A 12,447-nucleotide genomic window follows, 5' to 3' on the forward strand; every position below is an offset into this window, starting at 1 on the left:
TTCCCCCACCCCACCCCTTCCAAACAGTAAAAAATAATGCATTTTCAACGTTTGGTAGTATTTCACAGAATTTCAAAACACCCCCCCCCCCTCTCCTTCAATTCCTACAGTACTCGTTCTGATTCACTAAAATGAGCTTCTTCACAACTTTCTTACCATAAATCCAAATTTTTTCGTTTCAAATAATAAAATTAAGGATTGAAATCAATTTACAATGGAAAAATGTAAGATTTTCTTTCTTCATAACAGGGCATACCAGATTTATTAGAAACCCTGGCAGCAATTAATTGTATTGAATTCCCTCCTTTGGAACAAAAATACTCGATTTTTCTAGGTTTAATGGCACATAAAGTTCATCGACCTTTTTCAGGGTTTCATAGAAAATGGTAACCCAAATGAATAGAGCCAAAAAATTCCTCAAAATGTGTTTCTGGAATTTTTTTTCTTCATTTCACCTCCTCTCCATAGATTATCTACTCTCCATTTTAGGTGCTTTCTAAGTTTTTACTGCACGATCAAATGAACTTCGAAAGTTGAAATTCAATACGTAAATTTGATTAACGTACGCTCTTTGCATGAGAGTATCGAAAGGAAGAGAGGGACGGGGAAGTTACCACACATACACAACTGAACCTCGCTCATTCTTCAATTCTCATCTTGTTTCGTTTGAAAAAATGGGAAGAACTGCAAAAGTACAGCAACTTTATTTCAACTCAAATTAAAAACTTACTAAAATCCTTAAAGAGGACTAAAGACAATCGCATATTTTAAAGGTGAAACCTCTCGAATTGAAATTTTCAACGAAAATCTCACTCATTCCACCAACTAACTCACAATTCATTTTCCATCTCCACCAGCGCCATTCTACATCGCACAATGCCAATTTGAAATTAAAGCTGGTGCCGAAAAACAATATAAATCTGAAACTTCATCAAACAAAAGGCATCAACGACTCGCCGACATTTCTCCTCTTACCATCTCTTCAGTCTTTTCAATTAGTATTCGTGCAAGAAACGAATCCATCGTTGCCATATCGTACCCACTACCCAGCCAGTCAATTGTTGGAGAAAATATCGTTCCGATTTGATACACGACGAACTGAAACCATGTTTTTTTTTTGTTCCAACTCTCGTCGCACAGACACGAAACAGGACCTATCTGTCGTTTCAATTACTCGGTGATATCTCTTCCCTCGACGTGATTTTGACACCGGCGCGGTGGGGGTGGATTTTGAAAAATTATTTTACCGCGGACATCGTGTACGAGATTCAAATCGGGACTGTTGAGAGTGAGACTCATTCGGGTACTCGACGAATGGGTTTTCAAAATGGTAAATAATTTCATCAACTTTCCCCTAATTTCCATATGATCGAAATTAAACTATAGTGGTGGAATCTGAGAGGAAAAAAAACTCGTTCAACGACACACACACGTAAACCGACCCTATTCTTTTGAAAATCAAACACCGAAGATTCTGCATGCTAGATACACACGAAACTGGTTTCTCGACAAGTTTTTTCGCACGTTTGTAATTAAAACGGTTCGTCAGTAGGCATTTTTTTATTCTTTTTTCGAAAATTAGATGCGAATATTAAACGCTAACGACGCCGTAATGACCTATGCAACAAAACCATCGTCGGTTGAATGACGAATTTTGGAATAAATTACGATTTAGGCCGAGTTAGCGTCGATTTTGATTCGAAATGAATACATTTTTGCAATTTTTTTTTCACTACTTCGAGAATGAGTAAATCGCGAGATCAGTGGCGAAGATATCTCCGTTTTTCTATCCAGATTTTCTTCTCATCAACGAATAGATTCAAAACATACATTTTCGAGAGAAAAATAAGCAACACGAGTGAACGAAATTGGGACGAATTTTCCCGCCAAAATTGACCTCACGAGAAATAAACGTGGATGACGTAATACAGATTATTTTTCCCCTTGCCGGTTCAACTGATAAATGAAGTGATACGTTTCCAGTAATCTATCATAAAAACTTATTTACTGCATCAACTTTTAAAATTCTGGGAGTAATTTGGGAAAAAAAATCGTCCCTTTTAGCGTTGGAAAAATATAGGCTACAGATCTTTCTTTTCGTAAAACTGACCTACCTCGACGAATTTCAATATAAATAAGGCGGTTTAAATTGATTTTTCAACAACCTACTTTCCAACATCGCCTACGAAATTGAAACCGATCATAAATGCCAAGAGGTATAAAGAAATCAGAGAAGCAATATCAACTTGTGATATTCAGAGGTTTCATTAAATTCGATTCGATTGAAAAATTCAATTATTTCCTATATTTACATTCGGTAATTGGATTAAAATCAAATATACTTCGTTCGTACAGTGTTTAAAACATAAATTTACAACGCCTTCGCACCGAAAATGAGGAGTAATCGCATCAAAAATCAATACTTCAAAGAGATTATATGGCTGGAATTGAATATTCCGACCAGTTCCCATCCCAGATCCAAGCTTTCCCCCCTAGAAAGTCGATCACTGCTCGTAGAAAGATCGTACGAGAAGTAGACGAATAATGAATCATTCGATTCGTCAAAATACGACTATTTTCAATAAATTTTCACACCATATTCGAGGTAATTCAGATACGTAACGTGTAAACCTCTCACACTACAATAACGTTAGCATCGAGCAGGTCATTATCGTAATAATAATAATCGTAATCATAATGTAAACAAAATACTCGATCGAGGTACTTACAAAGGTAATTTTTTAGATTTATCTTCGGCAGTCGGCGGTGGTAAGGAAGATTCTTCGTCCAAGCTATCGTTGCCGGAACTGCTGGCCGTCGCGTCCGAATCGAAATCATTGGCGATGGCTTTAATTTGGGCATGTAACTGACCAGAGATCTTTTCGATGTGTTCGTGAACGTCTAAATTCAACGAAGGTGCGACGGTACCAGCAAAACTGCGACCGTTCTTCGTTTCTTTGGCGCCGGAGCCGAAATAATACGCGAATTTTTCGTTATTTTGCGGCAAACACGTTTGATTGGAACACCTTTTTAAACGTTTCAAATACAAATCCATAGCAGACTCGGAATGCGAATTTGGAGGATTCGATTCGTTTCTAATCATATTATTACCGTCGGACGATTTACAGCGACAGAAATCCAGCAAACTGCAAATTTGCTCCGACGTATGAAGGCCTAACACTTTGGATTGTTTCAGTTTCAAACGTCTGGTCAACCTTTCGATTCGCCTTTCCATTTGCAAACATTTTTTACGCTTTTCTTCGCCGTCTTCGACGTACGAAACACTATTTTGAACAGGCGTATCGGTAACGTGATCTTCTTCCATGTTAATATCTTCGACTTGATTTAATAGCACCCTTTCGAAACTGGTCAAATTTTCGGACGATACTTCGTTATTGGGCTCCGGATCTACTTGACCGTTGGTTGTGGCGGCTACCGGAGCGGCTTTTTCCGCATTCGATGCCATTATATGCAAAAATTCTTCGCAATCTTGCTGAAAGTTAGTCCCGTTGCGGCACATTTCGCGCTCGAAAGTTGATAATATATCTACGGAGGGTGCGAATCGTTTTTCTTTAACGCTAAGGTTTCCATCGAAATTAGGCATATCAATCTTTTGCAACCCCATGTTATCTTTTTTATCCCCCATAGAATCACATTCATTCATTATACGATTAACGGCGTCCAACGTATACGTATTATTATCGGAGATATATACGACGGATTTTTCGTTTAGAACGTCTTTACACAGATAAATAACGCGCACACAGCCGAATATTTCACCACTATTAACATGTCTTACAGTTTTCTTAATTATGAAAATGATATAAAATACTTTCACGCACATAAGTTGAAATTGTTTAACGCATGTTTGAAAATTATCGCTGGCGCGAAGTGATACACTGATAGGTTGATAATCTTTTTCGATGAAAATCGAAAAATCTTTGACAAAAATTATACACGTACAAGCTGGTGCCATGACAACATTGGTTCGCCTCAAAGAGGCAAGCCGGAATCCCATTCATTCATGGGTCATCACTACATCTTGAGATACAGAATTGAAATTCGTATGGGCTATGTAGGAAAAATTGCACCACGTGATACGGGCTGCGAAGAATGAGCGCGAATTAATTTACCTAACACCACGTTTAAACTACACTATTCATCACCAACAAATAAATTATAAATTTATAACTCATTTTCGCGAACATAACTCGCACAACAAATGCAAAATCAAACTTATTCGAACCGTAATAATAATCACATCCTGTTACAATATATACAAGATGGCGTTAATTTACATTTAACGAAACTCAAACTAAGAATAAAATCGCCCGATTGGCGTACGGCGTACTATTCCACAACAAACAGCACAAACGACTCGAACAAAGAACTCCGGTACACGGGTAGAACGGAAAATACACCGCGCCACCACGCAAGGATACTCGAATCAACGCTCCTAGCGGAATCGCAACTGGCAACTGCGCAACATTTCACGTAGTTTGTTGATGCGTCAGCAGATGGCGTTTTGAGAATGGGCACACAGGATGAAAGACCCCCAACAAATACTAGTATGTTGTGAAAGTAGAAGGACGTTGGCTGGTGGGCGTACGTATTATAGAAACTTGGTTACGGCAGTATCGTTCTTTCTTATTCGCGTTATTCCGTTATTATTACTCGTTCAGCCATAGATTTCAGGGATACCCATGGTGAAAGGCCTATTATACTCGTTCCATCCATTACACGTTGTACATTTGTTATAGGAGTTGCCGATATGTAGTTATGTAGGCGTCTAGCCACCTACCCATGATGATGATTGAATGAAACGTACAATATTAGTACCTAATATTACTTATCCTTTTGGTTTATTTTTTTATCTTTCTTTATTTCTACCGAGTCCGGAGTCTCTCGAAAAACCTGGGAAAATAATTCGTAAATTTGTAAATAAGTATTTTTTATTTAAACAGTATTTTTCAGTTTTCACTACATGTGACGTGTAATTTAGTTAGAAAATTGAGTCCATTTTCGAGAATTTTGAAGTCATTTTTTGATCTCTTGTGAACTTCCTTTCTGCTGAGCAATAATTCATGTGAAAGATCAATTTTTCAGTTGAATTTTTTCCTTTAAGAGAAGAAAATAAATATAAAGTTTGAAATTGAATTTCTTTACAAAGTTATGCTTTTCAAAACTGTTCATTTCTTGATGCGTATCCTCGTTTTTACTACTTATTCAGTTTCAAACAATATTGCACGGCCTAGTACTTTTCAAAACTTTTGTGAGTTGATTTAGAATACACGTATATCCAACATATTTTCTGCAAAAAAATGAGGACTTTTTCGAAAATTCATTTGCTAAATGGTCACCAGAAGTTTTCAAAATTTCATAGGTCAGCAAAAGTAAAAATCACCATAAAAATATAAAAAAGAAAATCCATTGTCTTGCTGCCTAAAAAACATGAAATTAATGATTAAATTTTGATTAATCTTATAAAACTCATTTGAAGAGAGTACCTACCTACTTCGATAATATTTGAGGCATCAGGATCTTGAAAAATGAGGGGAGGGATGGTTTTATATGCCCAGAAATTTTAAAAACAGTAAATTTAATCTGATTAGATTATTTTTCCGACTTGAGAATTGAAACGCTTAATGTAGAGATGGTAGAATAAGTAGAAACATTGAGACTTACGGTGAGTTGGAAGGGAGACAAATGGATGAAGGAGTTTGAAATGTCCCCAAATTTCAAGGGCAATTTTTTCAGCTCTAAGCTCTAAAAATATGATACGAAAATGTTAAAAAAGGGTTGGAAACCATCCCACGCCCTTCTTCAGCTTATTCCAAGGACCTTATGCGCAAAATCAGAGCATTTATTTCATTCCATAGATTGAAGATTCTTCAATTGGACAATTTTTTCGTAGTTTTCAAAACATTTTAGACGAACGGCTTTTCCTGATTTTGTCAGGTACGTACTGAACTTCTGGGAAAAAGTCATTTACGCGATTCGATTTTTTCCACACCCACGATATCATTTGGGCCAAAATTGGGATTTCTTTTGAAGACTTTATTTTAGAAGCCTTTTTTTTCAGAAGCCAACTTGAATTGTTAGGTACCTTCTGCTCAAAAATCATCCAAATTCTAAAAGTTATCTTAAAAGCGAATTAAATTATATGAAAAATGAAATTTTTTGTTGGGAATTTATCATCGTGATCTTTTTTTCTCAAAAAAAATGTCAGGGGAGAGAGAGGTTGAAGCTGGGAAATTCGGAGACCATTAAAGTCGAGAAATTCAATTTCGCAAATTCGAAATTGCTCATTTTTTAGGATTTTTAAACACTGAAAAAAACTATGCATACCTACTTAATCAAAATACCTATAGTTCAAAGTTTTTCTAATTTTTGTAAATGCTGTTTTAAATTTTTTAAATATGTAAATACTTATTATTATGAACATTTCATCAAAATTTGCAATTTTCAGGTCATTTAACTTGATTTATTTCAAGGGGTTTTCACAATGTTTGCGTTTACGTTACTTATCCTGTTTTTAACCAATTTTCAAACATCTTGATTAATTTTAATAATTTCTCATTCACGCAGTTTTGTGAATTTTCTTAAATTTGTTTTCTTCAAAATTGACTTTTGTATTTTTCAATTTTTTTATTGGAGACATTTTTTTTACCTTTTTAATTGATTCTTAGAATATTTTAAACAAAAAAAAAGGCGAACAGTTGTTCAATTTTCACAAATTTTCATTAGGTAACCTATTTTTAAAATTTACGTATTAAATTCCGGAACATGATGAGCTGAAGGGAAGGGGGTATTGAAGTCGATATTTTGTTCACTACTGACTAAAATGTCAGCTTTTGAAAATTTTTTGTTGGAATTTTCGCTCACTTCCTCAAACAGACCCAACTATGCTTTCTCATCTGATAGTTTTTCATTTCGTTTCTAGCCAATAAGCAGTATTAAAAAAAATTGAATTAAAATAAACAAACCGACGTCTCGTTATAAAAAAATTTCAATTTTTTTTGCGTAGATAAAATTCAAGACACAGATAAATTTTGTAAAAAGTTGGATGAAAAAATTCGAGTCTCCTCCTGCTTTCTCCTTCATTACACACGTCACTTTGTTGTTTTCCTGGTTTAATTTATCAATTTTGCATTTTTATAGTTTTTGCGCAAGTGAAAAAACTATAGATATTATTTGTGGTGATTTTGCAATTTTAAAATCGCTCATTCCAATTCCACTAATTCCAGTATTTTTACCAATTAAAACATCGAACTACATACATAGGTACTCATGAGTATTTTGTGCTCAGGACTACAAATGATCCCAGACGTCGGCACAAAACTGTATGTACCAGTATATAGGAGTAGGTATAATGTGCATGAACACAAAAGAAAGATCGTAGTTTTCACCCTCAATAATTCTCCGTAGTAAAAAAAAAAAAAAAAAAAAAAAACACGTTAACAATATACGTAGCTTGTAAATCTTGTTATAGGTATAAAAGTGTCAATTTCACTACAGACTACAGTAAAGTACCATTCGACAGAGTGTTCTGCGTTATTCAACATTCCACCCGCGTCCCTCCTCCCTCACCCTCCTATTAGCCGAGTAAAGAAATACACATGTATAACGAATTCCCTTGCCCAGCTGATTGACTGTCCTTCAAGGCAGTTGACCGCTAATGTTAGAACAGGATGTCCGTGGATAAAGAAAAGAAAACAATCAAAACATTCTCGTAACCATGTGGTATTTGGCGCTAAATGCGCGAGCGGATCGTAAGAGGAAGCCTATAGGTACTGAAATATTCATTGTATGAACATGGAACACCTAAAAAAAATACCAAGTACCAAATTTTCATATTCTTGATTTGTGAATAAATAATTTTGTAGCATTGAAGATGAAGAACCCTGCTGATCAACTTCAAAACAGATAAATGAACTTTCTGTTAGAAATACAGATAGAGATGATTCTGAAACAAAATTAAAATTGTCAATTCTGACAAAATACCATGATGATAGGGATCAACCTAATTGAAACATGAAAAATTTCCCAGTAACTTTGAGCTCACAGAATATAAAGTTGTATTCAATTTCAGCAATTTTATTTTTCATCTTTAAAAAAAGGCAAGGCAAAGGAGTGGATTTCTGAGGAAATTTTGTGACGAGGGTGCAAGATTCACATTTGGAGGCCAATGGTACATACCTATCCAAATTTGATATCGGTGAGCTCAACAAGCTTTTGTCCTCGCTTCACTCGAGTGTGTTATTTGTTTTTCATTTTCAAGATTTTTTGAAACATTGATTTTTCACCTCTCGAAACCCAAATTTTTGAAACCTTTTCCCCTTGCTTCTCACGGCCCAATTCCTATCTCTAAACTGAAAAAGAGAAAAACAATCTCTGTTTGAAACTTCAGTAAATTCAAAAATGAAAATAACAATTTTTCAATGAACTTGAGATACACTTATTAACTGGAAAAATTGTCATTACATTTTAAAAACTGGTTATTTCACTCGGCAAAATTGGTATTTTTTTCTCATGGTACCAGTCAGAAAATTTTCAGTCGCCGCCTAACTCAATTCTTTCCTTGTCAGATTGATTTATTTTCTCTAAATTGAATAAAAAACAAAAAAAAAACTATTGTAGGTACAACTCGCATTCACCATTCAACTTTCAAGTATCTTAACACAAGGAAAAACAGGAGGAGAAAGATTTTGAGGGAGGGAGGGTAAACTTTTGAAGGTTTTTCGGCTGAGCAAGAAAACTGTAGGTGTTGTGTATGAACTATACTGGGTTTTATTTCGAGACGTAAAAATGTAGTGAAAACTGTGAAAAAAACAATTTTCTTGGGTTATTATCGTCAGATCTAACTGAAATTCGGTGTGTAAATGTGCCATGGCACTATTGACGCAGGTGTGAATTTATTTTTCAAAAAAATTGGTTTCAGGAGGGTAGGGGTTGATTTTACGACGAACATGATGAGGGGGTATTTTGGTCATAATTAGGCTGGAATAGAGTGCAAATTTGAGTTCAGGAGCTTCGATTTAGTAGGAAACCCATTTTATTTGTGATTATTTCATAATATTTTGCTCAAAACTGATCAATTTTGGATTTTTCAAAATTATTTTTTGCTCTATTTTGAGTCAACCGTTGATTGAATCGAAAAATGTGTAATAATAAAAGTTGTTCAGCGTGTTGAGTAGAATCGGAATAGTGTTATTTAAAACATCAGTTACCTACTCTTTCATCCTACCCAACTTGATTTGAAATAGGAATAATTAAGTAGGTAATTCACATTTTGAATCTCAATGTCCCTTTAGTACTCGACACGCTGAACAACTTTTATTATTACACATTTTTCGATTCAATCAACGGTTGACTCAAAATAGAGCAAAAAATAATTTTGAAAAATCCAAAATTGATCAGTTTTGAGCAAAATATTATGAAATAATCACAAATAAAATGGGTTTCCTACTAAATCGAAGCTCCTGAACTCAAATTTGCACTCTATTCCAGCCTAATTATGACCAAAATACCCCCTCATCATGTTCGTCGTAAAATCAACCCCTACCCTCCTGAAACCAATTTTTTTGAAAAATAAATTCACACCTGCGTCAATAGTGCCATGGCACATTTACACACCGAATTTCAGTTAGATCTGACGATAATAACCCAAGAAAATTGTTTTTTTCACAGTTTTCACTACATTTTTACGTCTCGAAATAAAACCCAGTAATCAGTATAGTTCATACACAACACCTAGAGTTTTCTCGCTCAGCCAAAAAACTGATGAAAAATTTGTTTTTTGTGTATTTTGGGCTGAAAACATTGGAACGAGCAAAAATTTTGCACACGCATGTGTTTATGCATTATTGATACAGCTGTGAAATGTTTTTACAAAAAATTAATTTTAGCGGTAGTGGGGATTGATTTATCAACGAAATCGATGAGGGTGGACGGGTGGTCCTTGGGTCACATTTCAGCTGGAATAGAGTCCAAATTCAAATTCAGGAGCCTCGATTTGGTAGGAAACCCATCTTATTTTTGATTATTTCGTAATATCTTGCCCAGAACTGATCAATTTTGGCTCGTTCCCTCAAAATCTTTCTCCTCCTGTTTTTTTCTCATGTTAAGATACTTGAATGCGAGTTGTACAATGATTTTTTAAAATTTTTTATTCAATAATGAAAATAAATCAATGTGACAAGGAAAGAATTGAGTTTTGTTTAGTGAAGGGGGGAGGTGGTGACTGAAAATTTTCTGACTGGTATGAGAAAAAAATACCAATTTTGCCGAGTGAAATAACGAGTTTTTGAGATGTAATGAAAATTTTTCCAGTTAATATTTAATAAGTGTATCTAAAGAGAAATTGTTATTTTCATTTTTAAATTTACTGAAGTTTCAAACAGAGATTGTTTTTTTCCCCTTAAAATTTATAAAGGGGTAAGTCCTTAGAATGAAATGGACCCTAAATTCTTACTCGATGACCTCGATTTAGGGGGAAAACAACTATACCTAATTAATTTGTGTTTTTTGGCCCAAAATTTGTCATTTTCAATTTTTGGAAAATATTTCCTTAGGTATTTCCTATCAGCACCTATTCAAAAAAATTGAAAAAGTTCTCGGATGCTTGCACACAAGGCGCAGCAGTTCGAGTAGCAGCCATAAAAACCAAAAAAGCGATTACAAGAGGTATAAATAATGAAACTTTTTTTGAAAACATCAAGCGAGATATTCGCAGTCCGAATTCTATATTCGAAACTAATAATATGATTTAAATATTCGAATATGTTTTTTTTTTTTTTTTTTTGATTGTTGAGAATTCAGTAAAGTCATTGCTGGTAAGTATCCGAAAATTTTTCGATGTGATTAAACTGACAAGGGATCTTGAGGTGACACCCTCCGATTTGAACAGGATTGCGATTCTTGGAAAAAGCACAGTCTAAAACCCCCAGAACCAAATTTTCAGCTGTCCAACTTGATTTTTCGATTTTTGGCGAACGTTTGAAAATTAAAAATTAACTGTTTCTGGTTATTCTTGTTTTTAAAAAAAAAGTTCGTGCTATGATCAGTAAAAATGATCAAAATAAGTCCTAAAACTGATATTTATTCCCCAAATCCAAATTTCACCCTTTCCAGCCATTCTGGAGCCTCCCGCGCGATTTTTCAATTTCTCCAGAATTTTGAATAAGCTTCAGAAGGCGTGAATATGAAGTTGGGCAGCTAAAAATCGAATTCTGTGTTATACTCGACCTGTTTAACGAGTTATCCACATTTGAGTCGATTTTGGGAGGGACACCTCAAGAGTGGTTTTTTGACCAGCTTTTTTTCATACTTAATAAAAATATCTAAAAATTAAAAGTTTACCGTTTGCAAGGAAATTTTGGAAATAGGCACTAATCGCTTTTATCGAGTTCAGAATCAGCCACCCTCTGACCAAATTTCGCTGTTTCGAGCTCTTTTCGCAGCGTCCAGTGTGATTTTCTGAGTTTGTCCTGCTTTGAATATGATGGTATGGTCATTGTATGACATATAAAACAGGATAAATTTCGGAAAATCACCATGTTTCCATGAGAATTCAGTGAAGTCATTGCTATAGTAAGTATGTAGGTATAGGTATGTACCTGAAAATTTTTCTATGTGATAAACTGAGGATAATAAAATTGGTACATAGTGTTGGGCAAATTCGCGAATATTCTTTTTTTGCTTGCGCATGCGCAAGAATATGCGCACATTCTTGCGCATATTCCGCAGATTCTTTTCAAAAAAATTAGAAAATTATTGCTTCGTTTAGAGATAATAGGGAAAAGGTTTTGGTAACTTTCAAATTATTAAGGAAAAGTGGATATTTATAAAGAAAAGTAGTTGTAAAACTTGTAAATTGTGGAAAATTGTAGAAAAATCTTCAAATTTTTTGAAAAAAGTCCAGATTTTTATTTTTTTGAGAGAATATTCTCCAAGCGTTTGAGAATATTCGCGAATATTCGCGAATATTCTCAGATTATGCGCATTGAGAATATTCTCAGGCCAACACTATTGGTACACTCTTCAAAATGCAAAATTAACTGGCTCATACTCGTAGAATGCCTCGCATCAAAATAAATGTAATTAATGTTTTTCGTTTTCAATTAAAATTTAAAAAGCATTAAACAACGTAATTATTAATTCTCTTCAAAAACATCCGATAGGCTGATAGGTAACTTGAATAACAGAGGTTCACTTCCGAAATATGGGTCCCACTCCCATTATTAATTATTAATAAATAATAATGCATTTTTCTTGTTCTTTTTTAATTTAAAAAATTTGAAAGTAATTCCAGTTCTCAACTAACGTAGGTTGGTAACATTACATTCAACAGACCGTTCATTTGATTCACTACATATGCACGTCCGCCGTTCTATTATGATTCTCGTTTCTCCGGGCGCAGCGTTGCCACGAGTTACACCATCCAGT

At 34.6% G+C, this 12,447-nt stretch overlaps 1 protein-coding gene across 1 annotated transcript in view; it reads right to left on the reverse strand.

Annotated features, from left to right (window-relative positions):
* Nucleotides 1-4,413, reverse strand: part of nsl1 (non-specific lethal 1) — a 48,403-nt gene extending 43,990 nt beyond the window's left edge. Inside the window, exon 1 of the mRNA XM_065350988.1 lies at nucleotides 2,730-4,413. Coding sequence (XP_065207060.1) covers nucleotides 2,730-4,018 — 1,289 coding nt within the window. The 5' untranslated portion in view covers nucleotides 4,019-4,413. The remainder of the gene's footprint in view (nucleotides 1-2,729) is intronic.
* Nucleotides 4,414-12,447: the final 8,034 nt, after the last annotated feature.

The sequence above is a fragment of the Planococcus citri genome, chromosome 2 (assembly GCF_950023065.1).
Source record: "Planococcus citri chromosome 2, ihPlaCitr1.1, whole genome shotgun sequence".
NCBI lineage: Eukaryota > Metazoa > Arthropoda > Insecta > Hemiptera > Pseudococcidae > Planococcus > Planococcus citri.